The sequence below is a fragment of the Nannospalax galili genome, unplaced genomic scaffold (assembly GCF_000622305.1).
Source record: "Nannospalax galili isolate Female #2095 unplaced genomic scaffold, S.galili_v1.0 scaffold144, whole genome shotgun sequence".
NCBI classification, from domain to species: Eukaryota; Metazoa; Chordata; class Mammalia; order Rodentia; family Spalacidae; genus Nannospalax; species Nannospalax galili.
The window spans coordinates 1,097,716-1,120,800 of NW_008353267.1; the positions used below are offsets into that span (position 1 = coordinate 1,097,716).

Genomic DNA, 23,085 nt, shown 5'->3' on the forward strand with positions numbered 1-23,085 from the left:
GAAGAGGGCTTTGGATTCCCCTGGAACTGGAGTTAAGGACGGTTTGTAGCCACCATGTGGGGACTGGGAATCGAACCCGGGTCCTCTATAAGAGATTAATCTCTTTATGATTACCCTTTATATTCATGGGATGTAGTTCTTTTCCTTACCATGTGTCCATCACCCCAAAAAGGCATATTTATAGCTATCTACATCTTCTATATCTGTACATCTTTCTCCCTCTCTCTGTATCTTCTTTTGCTTTGCCTTTTGAGACTGGGTCTCATTCTGTGGCCAGACAGATCTGGAATTCACTATGTGCTCCAGGTTAGCCTCAAACTCATGATCTTCCTGCCTCTGCCCTGAAAGTGCAGGGATTACAGCTGTGTGCCACCAATGGCTCGTTCAACCTCTGGCTTCTGAAGTCAGTGTTCATTGTTATCCCCCAGTCTCATTGTGGGATCTCCACACTAACCCCCAGCCATATTCATTAGCCTCTGAACACCATCACAGTTTTGTAAATGCTTGTGGTCAATCCTCAGGGAAAATGTGCCCATGCTGTATGTCTACCTTCTCATTAATTTCTTACTAGTCATCTCAGTATACATTGATTCTCTTGATATTTCAAGGTATTTTTTTGAAGTAACCCTTAAGTTGTAGCCTATGACATATGTTTATGGCATTCACTTTATTGCATCATTGCATAGGTACTTGTTTCGTCACCAGGATGATGATGTGATAAGGTACTTAGAGATAGGAATGTGGACAGACCGAAAGTACAAAACTTTAATTGCAGTATATTGTTATAATTGTTCTATTGTTACTCTTTCACTGCACCTAGTTTATAAATTAAACTTTATCATAGATAAGTACTTGTAAAAAAACCCATAGCATTAATAGGTTTGATACTCTCTATGGGTTTAGGCATCCAGAAAGTCTTGGAATGAATCCTTTATAGGTAAGCAGGGACTGCTCTATTAACTTCTCTGTGATTGGTTATAAAGTAAGCCTAGATTCTTTTGTCCCCCCCCACTTTTTCTGGGGTGCTGAGGCTCAGACTCAGAACTCTGCACATAGTAGAGAAGCACTGTGCCACTAAGCTACAAACCTAGCCCAAGATCTGTCACTAGGCAATAAAATACTTGAGGGATAGTATCAACAGTAAACAGCACAATTACAATTATGTCTTTAGAATAGAGTGTTTTAATATCCAAATGTTCTTATTGTGAGTCTTTGGGAGATCATAAAAATGGATTTACATGCCTTATTACAAACGATTATTGGTACTGAGACTGGCTGATATTTGCTATGGAGATACCCCCCCGCAACCTGACTGCTCCTGAGATAATGCCAACAGCTCTGAGCCTTTTCTACCCACAAAAGGAACAAGAGATCATGTGTATGAGCTGTGGCTTGTGAAGCAGAGACCTTCTGGTCTGAACCCATATTGCTTATGCATATGTGAAAGAACAAATAAGATTAGCTACCTTCTTAGAGATATGGTGCTAGGGAAAGAGGATGCCTTTAGTTTTATGATTTTGCCATGGCTTATGGCTAATTACACATTTTGTTATTCCACACTTCTGGCACATTTAATAAAGTGATTTATTGTTACTAAGAAACAATAACATTCTACAATGCTTTCTAGCACACAAAACGCTTTCATGCACATTATATAATTTGTGATTTCTTAGGGGTGCTTGGCTAACACAGATGAGTTGTCGGGATTCTTGTGGGGCTGCATTGTCAAGGGAGACAGGCAATTTCCTAGGTACCCGATTTCAATGCAAAATTGAGAAAGTTGTGGTAATAAATAAGCTCAACAAAATATTTTTAGAGCCTTTCAGGGTTGAGTGAAATTGAACTATGAGAAAGGACTACAAAAGCTTTTGAAAAGCTTTCATGAGTAATATCTTTTCTTAAGAAATTAAACATATCAAAGTCATCTTTTAAGAATGAGGGTCAACCCTAATCTGGAAAAACAGTGTGTTCAGGGATACTGGAGGGAAATGTTTGAAGAATATATTAATATATTTAATTGTTCCACCAAGATAGCTGTAGCCCCTTTGTGTGTATATCCCTTTCTCTTCCTGTCTCTTCCTTTCTCTTCCTGTGTGTCTCTGGTTCATTGCTCATCTGTCTCTTATACATAAACACACTCAATAAGGAACAACAGTGAGCTGAAATGCATTTACTTTGGTCTTCCAAAAGTTCAGGTTTGGGATATCCATACTGAATACAAATGAGTTAGTGAGATAGTTTAAATTAATCAGTATGAATATTTTATAACATTTCCATGAAGCTTTGTAGGCAGTAATCTCCATGTAAGGAAAAGACTGATACAGGGAATATTGGATTTGTGTGTGTGTGTGTGTGTGTGTGTGTGTGTGTGTGTGTGTGAATGCTCAACTTCCTTTCCCCCATGTATCTTTATAGATCATTTGAGATGATGGAAGAGTAGGATAATTTTCTTTTTTGTCTTTTTGAGACAGAGTCTCCCTGTAGCCCCAGCTGGCCTGGAATTCGCTATGTAGACCAGGCTGGCCTCGAACACACAGAGATCACCTGCCTCTGCCTCCCAAGTGTTGGGATTAAAGGTATGCCCCACCACACCCGGCTAAGAGTAGGATAATTTGTAAACAAGTCACATTTATATGCACAGGCTGAATGGAGATGAGAGAAAAAAGTCTACAACACTGAAGAAGAGCCACCTGCCAATGGTGGAGGTTCAGTGAAGTGATGATGAGTGGGGCCCTATTGATGATGGGTTAACTGGATCACTTTCCTAGACCAATAGGTTCTGCCGGAACCAATAGTCCAGACAGCTGACCTTAATTTCCTGCTTCTCACTGGAGTTCATGAAGCCTAGAGGAGATACCTCCAGAGTGGACTAGCACAGATGGCTTGTACCTGTGACACTGGAGAAACAAATCTAAGGTGAACTGAATATCCTTGAGCCCTGAACTTTGACTCATTCTTGTCACTTGTCAGCCAGTACTGCTAGGGGAGCCGAGAGAGGGCCTGTTCAGTCCCTTCTTTCCTTTTTCTTTCTTCCTTTGCATTCTCTAAATAGTGTCAGGAGGGCAAAGGAACAGAAGCTTTTGGTTAGAGCTGCATTTTTCTGCCTTTGTTCTCTTGAGACTCAGAATCAACACAAGAGCAAGCTGCTCTCATTCTGAAGAGAGTTCACTCACATCAGTGTCATCTCAGATGCTTGGAAGGGAGCTGCACCACCAATTTATAAATCATATACTCATGTAAATTTTTTTTTAAATACACGATCTCCCTGTAGCCTCAGCTGGCCTAAAACTTGCTATGTAGACCAGGCTGGCCTCTATCTTACAGAGATCAGCCTACCTGCCTCCCAAGCGCTGGGATTAAAGGCATGTGTCACCATGCTTGTCCCCCAATGTCGTTTCTGAACCTGCCAATCCCTTCAATCTCTCATTTTATATGAAAGCTTTTTTTTTTTTTTTGAGCTATGTTGTCCAGGCTGGTTTCCAACTCATGAGCTTAAGCCATTCTCCTGCCTCCATCTCCTGCATAGCCAGGACTGTGGGTACACTTGGCACCATCATTTTGGAGTTTAAGATGACCTCTTTGGGCATGTCTATAAGAGCTGTGTAACACAGTTCTCATCACAGGACATCAGTTATATTCCCAACAATAGAAAAGGTGCTATATTCTTTATCACCACTCTTCTGGTGTCAGAAATACAATCAACATTTATCACCAACTGTCAACGACAAGCTCATGTGTGACAAGGGAAAGAGCCTTGCGAATGGCCTGACAGGGAATGAAGCCAGTGGGCACCATGCTGCTGAGAGACAACAGAGAAGGGGAAGGTAGGAAGGCCTGGTGGCCTGGTGTATCTTGCTGCCAAGCACATCAGTGTAGATATTTAGATACTGTTTAGGAATAAGTTCTAGTCTTGCCTTTTGAATTTCTGCATTTTTAGCCATTGAATGATACTATGTATGAAGGAGGAAGGAGTTTTGGAAGTTGAAATGGCAATCTCTTATGTTTCAAGAAACTCTTGGATGTTTTCTGAGAATATCTGGCTCTCTCACCTTTAATTCCTAATCCTACTCAGGGCTCTAGGCAGATTCTGCTTTCTGAAGTACTCCCCTTGGGCAGGAAGGTGGAGTCTTCCAACTGGGGGTTCCAGGGACAAGAACTTCCTATACTTCTTTCTCCGTAAGATACAAAGAATCTTGCTGCTTCTGAGATTTGATATTAAAACAAGACAGGAACAGAAGTTGGGGAGCAACAGAGGAGGAAGGTGGTACACACCAGAACAAGGATCCTAAGTGGATTTTTGTTGTTTTTTCAATTTTTATTTATTTGTTTAACTTTTTAATTTTATTTTATGTGTATGAGTCTATTGCCTGCAAGCATGTAAGTGCACCCATATTGTACAATGCCCACAGAGGTCAGAAGAGAGCGTCAGATTCCTCTGGAACTGCAGTTATGAATGTTGTTAGCTACCATGTGGGTGCCGGGAATCAAACCCAGGTCTTCTGTAAGCGCCAGTGCTCTTAACTACTGAGCAATCTTTCTAGCCTGTTTTTTTTTTTTTTTTTTTTTTTCTGAGCATGGGTCTCACTATGCAGCCCAGGCTGGCCTTGAATGGTCCTCCTATCTCTGCCTCCCAGTTTGGGGTTATAGGCATGAGCCACCATGCTGAGACTTAAAAAAATTTAGTGGGGAAAATGTCATGGGTTTGAGGCTGGAAAAAGTGCCCTTGAATAATTTTACTTAATTTTCTCTTTCCATAGGTTTGATACACATTGCTCCAGGATAGAGTCAAATTATAAAAAAGAAATATGCTCCTTCCTCATTCTCCTCATATCATAGTGTAGGTTCTGTGACAGAATTATGACTACTCTCATATGAACTATTAAAATATTTCTTGAGTCCCTTTTTCCTTGATAAAGGATAGAATTTAAATAGTATTAACATGAAATTTGGCTTATCAGGAACTGCTCTTCAAAATATATATTTGAAGTATATATATATTTCCCTTAGAAGATGTAAATTCTCCTTTATGTGGAACTCACCAGGTAGAGGCATTTCAGAGGGGGAGGAAAACTCTTCATGTATACATCAAAGAAAGTTCAGAAACCTTCTTTGAAGGAGTAGAAGAACTCCCCTCTAAAAGACTGAGTCAGACTGAATAAGAACAGTTAAAATACTGAATGAGAACAAATATAGATTTTCACAGCAGATTTTTGGCTTTCTGAACTATGAGGAAATCAGGTGTAGTATGTGCACCTGCAATCCTAATCCTAGCACTCCATAAACTGAGGCAGGAGGATCAGGAGTTCAAGACCAACGTGCCTTAACAGACAATCTCTCCCCCCCCGACATATCACACACAAAGAGGGCATATTAGTGCATGTTAGTAATCCTAGCACTCCGGCACCCCAGTCAGGAGAATTGTTTGAGGTCATTCATAGCTATAAAACAAGACCCAGTCTCAAAACAAAACAAAGCAGCAGCAGCAACAACAAAGAAAACCCACAAAGAACCAAGAGGAGAAAAACAATAGAAATTAAATCCTCAGAGTCATTATTATCAGATGCTTTGTGTAAAGACTGCTGGTGACCATTTGCAAAGAAAAAGAAAAACAGTAGCATCTTTAGTGTTGATGTTAGCATCGTTTCTGGGCACATGGATAATTCTGTGGGTAGATCCTGCCTTCCCTCAGAGTGCGGTATTTCATGCTCCTCTTGGCTCTGAGCTGCTCACAGGGCTTGTGGGAGTACCCAGACATGGGCCTTCAAAGTGGAGCCAAGCATCAGCAGGAAACAGGCTTCTAAAGTGCTCATGAGATGGTCAAAAGATGGGAAAATGGAGGCAGTGATGACATCCTGAAGGTAAACGCTGGTGGGTTTTTCAGTTTCTTGTGACGTGGAAGGCAAATAAAATATGTTTTTCCAATTGTATGGCTGCATTAAGAGCTATGTATTTATTTAACTGTGTCCCCAACCTCCTTCTATTCTTTCTTCATTATTATAAGTGCTGACACTTGCACATCTATTGTCATTTTAGAATCACTCAAGGACCCGCATATATAAATGAACCCAATATGAGGTGATTTCTTTTACTACATATATTACTTCACCTAAAGTTAGTTGATCATGTAGTAGGGTCCAAAATAATTCATAGTCTTTCAATATTGTGACATTGACAGACTTTGTTCATATTCTTGTTGAGTCCAGAAAATCTCACTGTGTTCTAGATTACCTTGGTACAGAATGGTCCTTGTGAGTCTGGAATTCTGTTTTCCATAAGTGGTGAAGTTGCTGAGTAAGATGTTTAGCTAATGTGTATGACCTTTAAAAAGATTTTAAGGGTATTAAAGGGTAGGAGATATATGAAGTGTGAGAGTAACTCAGGCTGATTTGCGATTACCAATAGCATATATTAGTATATGCCTTAGTTACCTTTCCTGTTGCTGATAAAATACCCTGACAAAAGTAATTTAAGGGAGAAGGGGTTTATTTTGGCTCACAGTTCTAGGGTCCAGTCCATCAAGGTGGGCACATCATGGTGGCAGGAGCTTGAGGTGGCTGGCCACATTACAGCCACAATTAGGAAGCAAAGAGTGAGGAATGCTAGTGCTCAGCTCATTTTCCCATTCAGTCCAGGAACCCAGCCCGTGGAATGGTACTACCCATAATCTTCCTACTTCAGTTACCCTAATCAAGATAATCCTTAACAAGCATGCTCAGAGGCACATCTCCTAGATGGTTCTAGATCCTGTTAAATTGACACTCGAAGTACACAGTGTATATACTATACACTAAATCCTAGTAAGATCAGAGTATCAATTAAAATGACAGTGATCTGTATTGAGACATGGTGCTCAGTGGTACCTACAGCAACCAGGCTGTCTCCTGTAGTACCAACCTAGCGAATCCTGATGGAGTATGTACTTATCATGATCTCGTAATGTAGATAAACCTGGGGATCACTTGATAGAAAGCTTTTAAAATGTTGGGAGAGAAATACAATACTTTCCTGTTGATGCTTCGTCTCTGTGCATTTAGTCAGGTTGACTAATGAATTTGAATAGAAGTGATAAAAGCAAATGACAGATGTGACGTGGAAGAGTACGTAGTCTGCGCTATACATCCTGCTTAGGACAGTACCTTACCACGTTGACAAGATACTCATTCTTGCCCCTGCCCTGCCAAAAAAAAAAAAAAAAAAAAAAATTGCAAAATTATGTGTGCTTTTATGTGCTGGCTGTAGGTTTGAAGTGAAAATTGTTGTGATCACTTGAAATGAATTCATGAGACATTTCCCATTAACAAATGTGTGTATGTGGGGGGGATAATAGGTCAAATATGAAGGGGGCTGGAAGAAGCTGGCTGAAGGATTTGATGATAACCAGGATGAAATTTCTTGTTCTTCAGATACATGGAGAGCCATCATTCTGAGGGTGTTAATGAGAATTTTCTCTATCATTACTGAACTTGAGGGAGAGGAAACAATTCTGATCTGTAGCCTTAGAGATTTGGCTTATTGAGAAGAAAGAACCCCTCATGAAGCGTTATTAAGGAATAAGTATGTGAAGTCAGGACCTCTGAAACAAAATTGATGCCTAACACTGACACTCATGAATTGGCATCCACTCTGTCTCTTTTGAAAAGTGGTTAAAAACATGGTTACTATTGAAAATTCTTAGGGCTCTAATTTACCAGCTTGAACTATTAGAAACGTCATATGGAATTCATTTTACCTGAGGAAAGAAGCATTTAGGGCTCTTAGTGTAAGCTAGCAGACGGAAGGAGTCCTGAGGACTGAGAGTCTCTTTTCTCCTATAACTCTTGCTTTGACAAGTGTGAAGTGCTCCATTATTAGTGTAGATGACTGTATCCATTGCAAATCTTGCAAGTACACCAGCTGAAAATTGCTATACTTTCTACCAAATGAATAGCTGCATTTTATAAATGTCACTCATAATTCTTAGAAGGATTGTCCATGGTATATATTATAGCGTTTACTTGCTATTTTTCCTCTTAATTAACCTCACTGTTCGAAAAAGTTACATGCCACATTCTTTAACGAACTGAGTTCTCTTTCGGCCTCTAAAGATACAGTATCAGAAAAATAGAGATGAAACAAATCCTTAATACAGTTAGGAAAATAACTTCATGGCCGGTTAATGCACTCAGAACTTTCAAGTTTGAAATCTGACCAGAACAAAACCTTCAGTATTTTGTAAAACCTCTGTAAAACTAATTGTTTTTCTTTGATCTTTTTGATACAGGGTCTTCCTGTGGCCCCAGCTGGCTTGGAACTTATTATATAAACCAGGCTGGCCTTGATCTCACAAAGATCTTCTTTCCGCTGCCTCCTAAGTGCTGGGATTAAAGGCATGAACCACCACGTTGGGCAAAACCAATTTTTAAACAAGGTCTTCCTTTTTGTGTTTTATATTGAGGATATATTCTCTTAGGGTGTAGGATGATTGATTAATTTCAACATAGAAAATTACCCTGTTGGTTCACACAAGGTGCTAAGTCCAGTGCAGTGTAATGGTTAAGACAGCAAGACTCTTGGTTTTCACTCACCCACTCAACCTGTCTGGGTAGCTGCTGTGTTGGTTCGTTCTCAGGCTTTGGGCACACAAAAGCAAACTGGATAGAAAGAACAGCCTTCAGCAGGAATATATTTTAGGAGGGGAATAGCAATAAGCAATTAAACAAGTAAGATGAAAAACTCAAAGAGTAAATGAAGAGGTTTTGAAATGGCTCCCAACCATTGTGTGGCCTCACTGAGTTGGTAACACTTGATCTGATAGACTTGAATCTCAGCTCTGCTGCTTCCTAGCCATGTGATGCTGGATGACTGGCTTCCCTGAGTTTTAATTTCCTTGCCCACAAAATGAGGTTACCTAGTACTTAGACATAATATCAAGGTCAAACAAGACAGCAAAGGTAACACAGGGCTTGTCACATAGGAAATACTTTGTTACTAATAGTATCAAATTATTACTTAATAAACTGTAGCCATGATAGCCATTTTGTCCACAATAGAACCTTCTGCTTGGAACACATAGTGTTCCCTGATCATAGGATGAGCCATGATCTACCAATTTGTGTTAAGGAAGCCTGAGAGATTGCAGAGGAAGGCTCAGTTCTCTCAACAGCAGTTCCTGTCAACAGCTGTCCGGGAAGCTAAGCTCCAGTAATGCAATTCCTACCCCTCCCAGAATTTACATGCTCTCTCTTTCAGGCAAATTCTAGCCCAATTGGAGGCTTTTGGACTCAGGAAAAATGTTCTATGGAGGTTTTCCACTTTCCCCCCCTCTTTTCCCCAAATATTAGGTCAAAGCATGAAGCAGAACAGAATGGTTTACAGAGGGGAAACAGATGTTTATTGTTCATTTCATAATCACAGGGCTGATGGCTATGGAAGAACAATAATCCCTTCCAGGAGAGAGCTGCACCCGAACTACACGGAGATCCCAGGCGCTTTCCTGTTTTTAGATTCCCTTGCTACTTCCCATGGGACTAGGTGTTTCCTAGCTCCCTTTGGCGACTCCCCCAAAGACCTCACAGTCCAGTTGCTGATTTAGTCTGAGGGGCCATTGCCTCAGGGAAAGTAATCCATGGTTTTACATTTTTATATACTGTGTCCAAGTGCCAGTGCCAGGCTTTTCTCTCAGCAGCTGGCACACAGGGTGCCCAAGTCAGCCTGGTTCCAACTCCCTCCAGTCTCTGCACTCAGTCGCTAAGGTGTTTTTGCCTCCCTTCACCAGCCCTCTCCCAATATTTCTGTATTCTTCTTCCAGGATCTCTCTCCTCTCTCCTCTCTCTGTCTCTCTGTCTGTGTCTTTCTGTCTCTCCCTCCCTCCCTCCTTCCTTCCTCTCCCCCACTTCTCTGTTTCAGTCTTGGTGTTTAGAGATCTTACTTTTTTTTTTGAGGGCATCATTTAGTAATGTTTTAGCTGTCTTTGAGAGACTGTAAAGGCCTCTTGAATTTCACACAATCTGTAGAAACTCCAAAATCAGGAAATTTTATATGCCTATCTGTTTTTAAATTGCTTTTTTATTAATCAATGGTTGATTATAGTATTGCTCCTTCTAGCTTGATTTATAGGCACCTTCATAGTATAAAGAAAGGTTTATTGAACCTGATAAATTACCTTAGCTTGAGGGGCTAGGGAGATGGTTACCAGTAAAGCACCTGCTGGACAAGCTTGAGGACCTGAGTTTGGATCCCCAGAACCCACATAAAAAGCAGGCATGGTGGCACATGCCTGCAACCCCAGCTCTGAGTGGAGCTCATTGACCAGGCAGCCCAGCCCAGTTGATGAGCTCTAGTTATAGAGAGAAACTGTGTCTGAAAAAATAAGCTGAATAATGATGGAGGAAGATTATGCCATCAACCTCTGGCCTCCACATGCACAGGCACACAGTCACACTCACACATGCATATGCCTTACACACATGCATTCACATAGGCACACACATAAACTATATTATTTGAACTCTGTGAATTTGTGATATTCAAATGGTTTTGAAGTACAGCTTAGGAATTTCAAAGATTCTGCCCAACAAGACATGTCTGTGATGCTTGTTGAAATCCACATTCGTGGCTCTTTCTCCTAGTTTAGCACCTTTGGCCTGAACCCAGGAACCTGCATTTAAGATGTTTTAGAAGAATTGTGTGTGTGTGTGTGTGTGTGTGTGTATGTGTGTGTGTATGCTTATGCATGTGTATAAGAGGAATGCAGGCAGTGTGTAGGGGTCTGTGTGGAGGCAAGAGGACAACCTTGGGTGTCTGATATCACCTTCCACCTTATTTTGAGATAGGGCCTCTTTGTTTGCTGCTGTGTATACCAGGCTAGCTCGCCTGCAAACTTCTGAGTATTCTGTTTCCACTTCCCATCTCATTGTAGGAACACTGGGATTACAACATGCACACTGTGTCCAGCTTTATGTAGGTCCCGTGGTTCCAAACTGAGGTCCTTATGCTTGCTCAGTGAGTACTTTAGCTACTGAGCCATCTCCCTAGCCTGGAACCTACATTTTTAATAAACATTTTTTTCCTTATGATCAGGCAAGTTTTGGAAATACAGATGTGCCATTTGTAGCTGAATATCTAGCTAGTTAAATATGGCGCTTAGGGAAGTTGACACTGTTTACACATGGGTACTACATTTGATATGAGCAATTTCAATTTTATGGTAAGATTACCAAGTGTCAATGAAAGTCTGCTTGTCCCTTCTTTAGACACATATCTGACCTCAGTTGCAACTGTGTATGAAATACAGTCCAAATTCTCTCCAGTGATGTGTACAGAAGAGAGAGGCTCATGATTTGTGGCTGTGGCCCACACCATTGTCACCTGCTCTCAGTCCTCCATGGCCTTTCATCTTCCATCTCTAGATTCAGGGTACTGTGAAGCCTTATGTGACGGGAAAGTCAAAGACGAATTAAATGAAATCCTTGACTGGCCATATGGATCAGGATGATCTCATCAAACTCAATGCCCACTCATGACTCTTATAGGACCAAGAAAACACATTTTAATAGTTTGACCCATTATATAGTTGACTTTTTTTGATGCAGTGACCTAGCTTACATATTAGTGTAGTGTCACCATTACAAACATGTAAAGTATGCTGTTGGCTTAGTTGTTAGTGGCAGATGGTGAGAAAACAGATTGGATAGTTGAAGACCTATGCTATATTATGGCAAAATACTTTATAAGGCTCTTGCTTGTGAAACCAGGATGGAAAAGTTCATTTCTACAGAGTTCATAGAAAGGATTGGGATAAGACAGGATATTAGTTTATATTTTTACTTTACATGGTTAGCTAGACATTGTAGGAAAAGAAAAGCTCAAGGAATAGAAGATAATTCAGTTGGTGTCCTAGTTTGCTTTCTGGTTCTGTGATAAATACCATGACTAAAAGCAACTTGTGGAAGAAAGGGTTTATTTGGCTTACAACTCACAGTCCATTATCAAGGGAAGCCAGGCAGGCACTCAGGGCAGGGACCTGGAGCACAGACCATGGAGGTACACTGCCTACTGGCTTGCTCTTCTGGCCTGTGATCAACCCACTCTCCTATACAATACAGGACCACCTTCCCAGGAGTGAACCACCCATAGTGGGTTGGCCCTCTTAGATCACTCAGCAATCAAGAAAATGCCCCACAGATATGGCCACAGGCCAATCCAGTGCAGACAATTCCTCAACTGAGGTTCTCTCTAACCCATGTGTCAAGTTGACAACTAAAGCTGTCCAGCACAGTTGGTAAAGTACTAGCTGTGCAAGCATGAAGACCTGAGTTGAATCCTCAGCATCAATGTGAAAAGACTGGTGGCCACTTGCACTTGTAATTTAGTGTTGAGGAGGTAGAGTCAAGAGGATCCTTGGAGCTTGACTGCCAGCCAGGCTGGTTTAATCAGTGAGTCCTAGGTCCTAGTGAAAGACCCTGTCTGAAAACAAGGTAGATTGCTCCTAAGGAACAGAACCAAGTTTATCCTCTGGCTTCCATGACATTGTGCACACGCACTGGCACACATATGTACACCTGCACACACACACACACACACGCACGCACACGCACGCACGTACGCACACGCACGCACACATGAGAGGGGGAGAGACCCAATTTTCTTTATAGAAAACAGATATTAGTAACCTTCTCGAGTTAAGAAAATTCATTATTTCTGCATACTACAAACAAAAGATAAAGTTAAAAAAAAAAGAATCTGATGTGCCAGTGAGATGGCTCAGCAGCTCAAGGCCTCACATAGCCTGAGTTCTGTTTGTGGGACCCTCATGGTAGAAAGAACCAACTCCCAAAGTTGTACTCTGAGCTCCACATGCATGTGTGTACCCACCAAATAAATAAATACATGAAGTAAAAAATTAAAAAAAATAATCTGAGCAACAAATGCCCATGGAGCTTTTGCTAAATAAGAATCTTGTCTGAGTCACACGATCCAGATGTCCCACTCCTGTCTACACTGGATGCTTCATATGGCCCCTAGGAAGCAATTGCTCATTTGAGAGCAAAAACAAACATACAAATAAAATGTATTTAAGAAATATGCCTATTGAAGGCATACTTTGATCTTGATATGCTTACTGGTTCAAGGAACTTACCAGAAGCCTGGTAAGTTTTTGAGGGTATGGTTTTTCCAAACATGTTCCAAGCTTGGACTAATACGTTCATGTTCATAAAATAATAGCTGAGCTTTCCAAATTCCACAATCAAGAAATCAAGACTTTTGGTTAATGTCATAAATCTCTACCACTGCTAATACTGGAATACTGCTTACCATTCTATGCTCTCCCCTCACTCCATTATAAGCAATTTGACTTGGGAAAAGTGCTTAATATTTTTGTGCCCAGGTCCCATTATCAGTAAAACAGAAGATGAGAGCATCTCACAGGACTATTGTAAGGAGGCAATGAATTAATATATGGAAACACTTTGAATATGCCTGAATCATAGCAAGGGTATTATTAGTATATGGTGGTTATTATTGTGAACACATATCTCAGTGCCATTTCAGTTTTTTATTAATGCCACCATACTGCCTGGAGGGGTACTCATGGTCATATATGAAATCAACACTGTGCCTGGGACTGAGTCCCATAGCTGTATTATGAACCAAGACAAAATGCTAAGAGGGTGCACATGGGCCATATTCCTCTGTTTTATGAAACTTGGGTACAGATAATAAGTTGGTGAACTTCAAAGTATGCAGGGGCAGTGCCAGGCCACTCCATAGCTTGAAGCTGGCTCCTACTAAATTAATGGTGGAATTTATCTTGACTGTGTTATCCTCAGAAAAAAATATGGTTTATGCTAACTAACCTAAAAGGTGTCATGGACATGTTTATGGGAAAGTAAATTTGCAGGCAAATGATACCTTCACAGATCCTTGTGGCTCTTGTGCTCAAGATGAACAGGCAAGCCAGGTTCTCTTGATTTTGTACCCAGCCTTCCCTAAGGGGCTTTATGCCCACCTTCATCTTGCCTTTGTAGAATAGGGCACCCATACCCAGAAATAGTGACATCCTGAAGCCTAGCTTCAGTGGGTAGTCAGGTGGTCAAATTCATTAAGCATTTCCTAACCTGTACAGTGAAGGGAGTCAGGTTGTATAGGACTAAAAGCCTGCTCACAGGGGGCCTGTCTACTGAGGCCTGGCTTGGTTGCCATCCTTGGTGTGTTGCTGGTAATGCTGATATTTAGAGTCATTATGGATGGCAGATGCGGATTCGAACCCTGGAGAAGGTGTTTCTTAAGTTATACTGATCACAAATTCATGCTTTTCTTTCTCCCTCATTATTCTTTCTTGCTTCTAAGAAAAGAAATTATAGTTTACTATCTCTGCTGTCCATTTTGGCTTTCTGAGTGCAGTTTCCACTCCAGAAACTTCTGAAGGAGCTGGCCATCCTGTCTTAGTTTTAGGCTGTGGAAAGACAAGTCTATGTGATTACTGTTGCTGTGCCTTTAGGAAGGCAGATCAGAGTCTGGAAGAAAGCATTACCTACATGTCACACTGTCTGCCAAAGGGATATTGGGGGATTAGAGATTGACAGCTTTGGGTATTTGTGTGTGATTGTGTTTAACCAGCTCGCTCTTGACATCTCTTTTGCAGTCATCTGTTCACTTTTATCTGGAGTTAAGAACCTGGTGATTCACATGCACAATGGCACAAGCACCCATTATGCACACACATACACACACACAGAGACTAAATAAATAATAAATAAATAAATAAATAAATAAATAAATAAGAGCTGAACAGTCTGATCTCAAGTGTCTTCTCTGGTGCTCCTCTGCAAAGTACTTTTCACTGCCTTCTTTGTGGCTTACCAGCCCTTTATGATCTCCTGATAACCCACACAGAACAGTAGCAATTTGTTCATGTCAGTCTTCCTAGCTGGGTTCTTAACCCTCTGAGAGCAGGGACCATGTCTGGCAGGTTTCCAGTGCATGTGCAGGGCCTAGCATGCTGCCTGAGAAGTCAATACACTTTTGTTGAATGACTGAATGAATGCCCCTGTGCAGCCTTGAGGTGGCCGTTAGCAGTGGCTTCATTTAGTCCCCATCCCAGGTGGAGTATTCTGGCAGCGGATGACTGGCAAAAGGACTTGTGGGCCCATAACTTATGAAGGAAGGATTCCCTGGGGAACAAGTAAGTAAGCTGGAATGGAATCAAAGATACATTTGATCTTTGCCCAGTTTCCTGGCACAGGGATTTCTCAAACCCTTGCCATTTCTTGAGCGGCAGGAACATCTATTGTTATTCACAGTGAACCTCTTCCAGCTTTACTGAGTTTTTGTTGATGAGGGGACTCTTGGTGGGGTCTCTAGAGCTTTAGGACGGGGCTGCTTTAGGGTTTTGTGTGGTTTACAAGAAGGGAACCCATCTTTTTTTTTTTTTTTTTTTTTAAAGAATACCCTTAAGTGTCTTCGGAAAGATCAAAAGAGGCACTCTTGAATAAATTTTTCTATATGGTCAAACTATGTCAGAAGTTTTTTTTTTCTGCCTTTGTTTTATAGTGCTGGGATCAAACCTAGAGCCTTGTACATGACAGACAAGTGCTCTACCACTGAGCTACATCTCCAGCCCTTGTTCTGACTCTTCATAAGCCTGAAACTTTGCTTTTATTTCTTGTTTATTATTTTGCTATTCCTTTCACCTCTGTGGACTGGACGTTTCTTCTCTCTGGTATTTTAGCTGTTAAGGCTGCCTCTAGAATCTACCTTGGGCTGACTGCCATTCAATTTGGTGGAAAAAATTAGAACTGACTTTCAGCTCTTTGTGAAAACAACTTCCTTTTATATCTCATTCAGCTGATAGAGTAACTGGATTTTCCTCTTTTCCGTGAATTGTGTTGATTTCCTGCACAGGCACCTGGGTTTGCAAACATTGGCTTAAAAGTGACTTCCCAAACGGAATGGCTTTTGATGGAGAGCCCTGGGTGGGATGAGTGTTAGGAGAAAGATTCTTAGTCAGGACACATTTCAACATAGAGCACAATGCAGATGGTGACTCAGAGGTACATCGCAACACATTTCAACTGGAGTTGGCTTTTTTTTTTTTTTTAACACATCCAAGTACCTTACCATGCAAAACAAGCACAAGATCTAACTCAGTATACAACCTGACCAAGTTCAAAGGAAGTCCTGTTTTGATGTCATCTGTCATGTGAAACATTAATGGATGGGACTATTTTATCAGTAAGGAGTTGGTCACAAAACTGAAGTGGAAAGAATTGTGATTGCTACATGGTAAACTCAATGCTCAAAGGCTGTAAGGACATTTTGAGAGACACCTCCCTGGAAAGGCAGAGGGAGCAGGCTCCAGGGGTCTTTCTCAGACATCTCTGTAACAAACACCACGTATCCTTTCTGCCTTCACCCACTGCCCCTGCGCTGCAGTCTTAGCTTCAGTAGAACTTGGCTTATTCTGGAATATGCTCTCTATGTAAGAAGTATAAGTATTTGAGTGGACCACCCTACGTTTAGCTTAGCTTTTGAATACTTCAAATAAGGAAACCCATGCCACTTACACACTGTGGAGTGATACTATTTAATAGATGCCACACTGTCCACTTAGGTCAAGACAATTGTTGCTATATCATAGTTAGAGTGAGATAAAATGCTTATCTAAACTGTGAAAAATAGCTAAAAGAATGTATCTAACCAATTTTTATGTGGTCATTAAAAAACATTTACTAGACCAGCAATTTATTCATATGTCAGAGACTTTTTTTTTTTTTTTTTTTTTTTTTTTTTTTTTTTTTTAGTATTTGGGATCAAGTCTAGAGCTCATACATGTGAGGCAGACATTCTGTTGTAGAGCTGCAACTCAGCCTTGTCCTTCCGTTTTGATGGACTAGGAACTACTTAAATGCTGGAGAGATCAAGAGGATGAATGCATGTGAACGAATTCACTCAGTGTCTTATCTACCAATATATGGCAGGCTCTGTTTGTAGAAGCAAAGGACTTAAAATAGATACAGTGTCATTCATGTAGCGTTAAATATGGAGAAGTATGATATAGTAGAATAAGAGATCAGAGTGTGTGTGTGTGTGTGTGTGTGTGTGTGTGTGCGCGCGCGTGCACGTATATGCACATGCATAGCCACATACATTAAATCATGTGGTTCATCACTACTACAGCAGATCTGGGGTAGGGGATGTCAGGCCAAGCTAAAAGCCAGTGCAGGTCTTTAAGGAAACTTTGGTGTGCTTGAGGTATTAACAGCAAGATGGCTATTGTGTTTCTACCAGGAATACTGAAGAGGAGCGTGTTAGGAGATGAGGGGAGAGACACAGGGATAAAGTTAAGGAGCATCTTATACACTGTGAGAAAGGAAGGGTGCTGAGGGAAGGGATTAGAGAAGCTGAGGTTGTGGATGGTCCCCTGCCAGCTGTGTGGAGATCCCACAGCAGGGGGCAGAGTTGGAAGCAGGGAGTTGGGAGGTCTCTATAGTGGTGTAGATGAGAGATGAGGGTGCTTTGGATAGGAGAATCAGTGGTGGCAAGTGGTCAGGTTTGGGTTATAGCGCATTGTGAATGCTGAACTCATTTGTAGGAGCAAAGGATAATAACTGATGATTTGAAAGGAGAGGGAGAGGGATGGGGTCAAAGGAAGAAAGAAGTTATGGATAATATCAAAGTGTTCTTGTCACTGGGTGGAAGAGAACAGTGATGATCTTATTATGTTGAGAAGAGTGGGGGTGGGGGTGGAGGAAGAGCTACTGGGGAACTGAATAAAAACCTTGGTTGTAGATGCCCATTAGATAGCTATTCAAATGGGCTATTGGGTAGACAAGTGCTCTGGGCCTTTGCGGGGGGCATACATAAACACAGAAGTTATCAGTATATAAGTGATGTCTTAAGCTGTGAGACTAATACCAACAACCAGGTCCTGAGGCTAAAAATAGAGAAAAGAACGGAGGCTGAACTCTGAGGAACTGAGGCCGAACCCTGAGGTATGTTACCACTTAGCCCCTGGGAGAAGACATGGGAGGCAGCAGAAGAGGTGAGAGAGTTGTTGCTAGTGAGTGGAACAGAAATCAGGAGAAGGTGGCTCTGGGGAAACCAGGTGAAGAATGTGTTTTAAGAAGGCGTGTGAGGAGAGTAAAGCATCATAAAGGGTTCTCTCAGAGCAAGATGAGGACTGGGTGTGGCAAGGAATGACCTTCCTCTAAGCAGCTCATGCACAGTGAGCGATGGGAGTGGGGAGGAGGAAGCTCACAAATCACCGTACCATAGTGCGGGATGTGCTCTAGAGATGTGGATTTTATTTCTGGAGGTGGACTGGACACAGACCAAGGAGCTTTCCTCAGGGAGTCCAGGAAAGCTGTGTGGAGTTGGTGTGTTTCCAGATTCTGGTATTTAGGAAGAAGGGATAAAATCAGGATTAATACAACAGTATTAATCAATTAGAAATACTGATTTTTATTATTTAAAGTATGTATGTGTGTGCCTGAGTGCATATGAGGGCTGGTGGCCACAGAAGCCGGAAGCATCGGCTCCTCCCGGAGCTGGAGCTACAGGTGAGCTGTCTGACATGGGTGCCTGGGACTAGACTCAGAGCCTCTGTAAGAGCAACAGGTGCTCTTAACCACTGAGTCATCTCCCTGGCCCCTAGTTGGCTGTTTTTCCTTTTCTTCTGCCATCACTTATGTAAAACTAGTATTTCTCCTCTCTATTTAATGCTCTGTTACTATTGTGGAATAGCTGTTGAGTCTCAATAAGCATGGTAGTTATTTTATAAGGACGATAATATACTCTAACCCACTGTAACCTTCTATAGCATACTGTTGGAATTGCATTTCCCTTGTTATAGTTCTTTTTTTTTTTTTCCTTTTTGGTCTGTTTGAGCCAGGGTCTTCCTGTAGCTCCAGCTGGCCTGGAACTCGTTATGTCAACCAGGCTGGACTTGAACTCACAGAGATTTGTCTGCTTCTACCTCTGCCTCCCAAGTGCTGGGATTACAGGTGTGTGCCACCATGCCTGGCTTATTATAGTTCTTTTAATAAATTTTAATTCAGTTTTCATCATTGTGTGCAATTGTACGGACCTCAATAATGCTAGCTGACCCCACTTCTAACCATTGCATGTGTGGTCCTAGGAGCTTCACATGTATGAATTCATATTGCTCTTACAGACAACTCAAAGCCTTTATTGTCTCTGTTTTTCATTTTCCAGAACTGAGGCATAGAGAAGGTTCTCAGAGCCACAGAATAAATGACTGAGACAGTATCAGAAGTGGATTATGTGCCATCATTGCACTACTGTCCTCACTATGACATATACACTTTCCTGGATGGACAGTTATTAGTGAGCAGTTCTCAAGAGACAGGGTTACACTTCAACTTCACTTTTCTAAAGACTTAGAAGTTGAATTGCAGGCTATCACCTAAGAGTGGGTCAGTAGGATCCAGGGAACTGAAAACTAGATCCATATGGGGAGAAGGGCATTTGGTTACTTTAGAGCTGATTCCCTGGTGGCCACCTACAGATGGATGGTCAGCCAGAGCATGCTGGAAGTGGCTGGAGGCAAAAGAAGCTGGAGTCTTTGGGATGAAAATGACCATATCACTAGTCTCTAGTGTTGATGGGGCTCCTGTGTTCCTTTCTCTTTTATCCCCACTGATGGCACATGAGACGATCATGTATGTAAAGGAGTACACAATATAAACCGAGGCCACTCTGTTCAGGAAGGCCTACTGTGTGTGAAGAGCCACTCTATGTATAGAGACTTATGATTTCTTGGGAAATAAAATAATGTAGTTTAGCTCTTGGAAACTAAAATATTAAAACTTTTTTGAGAAATTTTGATTCTCAAAAACCAGTGAGTGCATATAAGTGAAATGTAAAACAATTAAATCCTAGTGAAATCTAGCTGGCTTGATCTCTAATAAATTTTTCTTAATAAATTAACTTTAGTTTCAAAGATGGTTTTACAATTTCTTCCCAACATGACTGCAATTGGTTCACCTGAGAATGGATATTTGGAGATGTAATTTCCCAGGCATTTGAAGCCTCTCCTTTTAGTAGATTTTCAGTTTCATCTTTAATCTTTATTCTTGAAATAAAGTACTAGCTGCTTTCCTTTCTTGCTAAAAGGAAGATGTAGATTAAGTAACTTCTGCCACATGTTTTGGGGACCAGAATAGGAATCACTTTCTCAAGGTATAATGCTCTGCATTTTATAATTAATTTTTTTTTCCAGAAGATGAAAGTCTGTTTAGATTTTATATTTGTTCCATTCTCTTCCCTGGGACTACACACTATATTTTCAGGAACAGTGGATCTCCCTTTTTGCTGGGTAACACTATCAAAAACCATGTACACATAAAAGGAAGGGAAGATGGAGGGTGTTGTCTAATCCTGGAGAAGGAGCCACTTCCCATCTGAGGAGGATCTCAATGGCCGCAGAGCAAACACCCAGGCTGGTTTCCTGTGGGCTGCTTCCTTTGGCTGATCCCGATCCCAAGTTAAGAGGGAAAAACTTTCCTCCCAGCAGACCCCAAATCCCTGATAACTCAGCATGCCCATCACTGTGTTCAGAAAACCAGGCTATCGAAAGCTTAAAGAAGCTCATGCATTTGTACAGGAGAAACTTAAAAGAAGTCATAGCCCAAATGGGAAACATCCAATGATGCTGACAAGAACTACAAACTTTCAAATACCCCAAAACTGCAAGGCTCTGACAGAATGAGGTTGTAACTGCAGCATCTAAACTGTTATGACTTAAAACTGTTTACATTCAATTTTATCTTTTTAGGGAATACTTTAAAATGATTTCATTTGTACTTGAATTTTTACTTTTAAAAACATATCAATCTTTTAGTTGAAGATACAGATCCCTTAATATTTAAAAGCTTGGATCACTTTTCTCCCCATTTGCCACTCTAGAAAAGTGAAAGTGGAATATTCAAGCCCCAAGTAGTCCAGAAAAAAATGAGTGTTTTAGTTACTAATCAACATTTTCATTTATGAATGGCATTCTGAAATTGATCAAATGTGACAAGAAAAGTTCTTTCTCGAACTTCATGTGTCTAGAGCGATGTTTTTTTAATAGCAAAGAAATGTTGGGCAACTACCCTACACTTAAAAAATGATCTCAGTGAAAAGTTGAGGAAACTTAAGGCAAATGTTGAGGAAAGTCTCTGGCACCCAAAACTGCAGGGCAGCTTGGGGTGTTTCCCCAGATGACTCTCTTACTTTGAAGGAGTAAGGTATTGCCATGCGAATTGACGCACAGGTTCTCCCCCACAACCCCAGCACAGGCCTTGGCTGTGTGCGGTCTGAGCGCCGGCTGAGCTACCTGCTTTCTGCCAGGCCCACACCCAGCTCTGACTTTCCAGCTGAGCCAGGCCCCTCTGAACTTGGGGCGTGCTCCCCTCCCCCACGCCGTTCATCTGGAAAGAATTCGTCCCCCCTTTTTCTTACCTGCATAGTGGTCGAATACAGTGGGCACATACTCCTCGGGGAAGGCGTCGTTGGCGTAGCTCATCAGCAGGCAGGTCTTCCCCACCGCACCGTCACCGACCACCACACATTTGAGCATCTTGTTCTCCTCGCTGCCGCCGCAGCCGCATCTGCTGTCATTGCTCTCTCGGCAGTTCATTTTGGTCCCTCCAGCGGTGGCTGCTGCTGCTTTCCAGGGCACCAGGCTGGGGCTCACGCTGCCTGTCTTGGGCTCCGTTGCCTCTCCCAGGCAGGTCCCAGACTTATCCAAGCCTTGATGCGTCCCATACTGGAAAAGAAAGGTAGCGCACACTTGGAAGGGGGTTATGAGAGGGGGTCTGGTCTTTTCCCCTTTTCCTTTGAGTTAGGAAACTCTTTTTCACAGACTTCACGGGACTTCCTGGCAGCCTAGAAATTTCAGCAGCCTGTGAGAGTCTCACTCTGCCCTCCCCATCTCCAGCCTGGCTGGAGACACGGTGGGGTTTGGCTAACTCCCTCCCGTTTTCCCCTGCCCAGCTAACATGGAGGAAAGGAGGGCCTTTAAATGGAGTTTCCCCCCTCGCTTCCTCCGGCTTGCCGAGGGTCAGGAAATCGTGGGTTTCCTGCTGCATTCCATATTAGGAGCAGTGGGCTGGGGAAGGCGGCACAATGGCAGCTCTGTGCGTGTGTTTGTACTTCTGGGGAACCAGGCCAGGACGTGGAGTGGGAAAACACTAGGGGTCCCGCTGCAAACTTAAGTTGTCAGACTTCCTGTTGCATCTCCTGCTAGCGAGGCTGCTGGCTTGCGGCTGGCTTGGAAGTAGCCGAAAGGATGGAACCTGGGGAGTCCTGTCTGCCACGGAAATTAGGGGGACAGGAATGGCTTGAGCCCACGGAGAGAACTGCACCAGCGATTGCAGGCTAACACATGACATCATCTTTCCCTGACTCACCAGTTAAAAGCTCTGTAAATTGAAAACCGACGGATTTTTTTTTTTCTTTACTTAAATGAGAAACTCAAGCAATTCTTTTCTGCAATGAAAAAGGAAACCTTCCAGAATCACACAATTTCAAGGGGAAAATCTTTATACAGGTTGTAGTTATTCCATGTGTGATCAGGTTTATGGGTCCCAGTTTGAGCATAATATTCCAATATGCACTGCAGACACAAAACCATCTCTTATGGTTATAACACAGAGGAAGTCAATCAGGTATGGGATATTTGCATTATTCGTTAAACAAACACAGGCTCAGGTGTCACAAGCTTGGAAATGAGAGAGGGTGGGTGACCTTTCCATTCCTGTTCAGCTTCCTCTCTTGCTTCCCTTCTTTTGGTCATCTCCCCTTGGGTTAGCCTGTCCCCCTTCGGTGACAGGAGCCACAGCAGCTGGTTAATTGTTGGGTGGCTCAGAATGAAGCCCCTTTGAAGTTCTGCATTTGATTAATGCCCTTGAAGAAATGTGACCCTGCAAATGATTTTGAAAAATGGGTCAAAATGGTAGAACTTCATTTTTCTTTGCAATTTGGGAGATTTCAGATTATCTAACAGCTTTAAGCAGTTTTTGTAAGCTGGGTGGGAGAAAAGTCAGCTTAAAAAATGACTGTCAATTGTATTTATATCTACAAATCATATATATGCTTTCA

The 23,085-nt window shown here is 41.9% G+C and overlaps 1 protein-coding gene across 1 annotated transcript in view; it reads right to left on the minus strand.

Moving 5' to 3' along the window:
• Positions 1 to 22,026, minus strand: part of Rhoj (ras homolog family member J) — a 111,772-nt gene extending 89,746 nt beyond the window's left edge. The window contains exon 1 of the mRNA XM_029554760.1: positions 21,445 to 22,026. Coding sequence (XP_029410620.1) covers positions 21,445 to 21,622 — 178 coding nt within the window. The 5' untranslated portion in view covers positions 21,623 to 22,026. The remainder of the gene's footprint in view (positions 1 to 21,444) is intronic.
• Between the last annotated feature and the right edge of the window lie 1,059 nt (positions 22,027 to 23,085).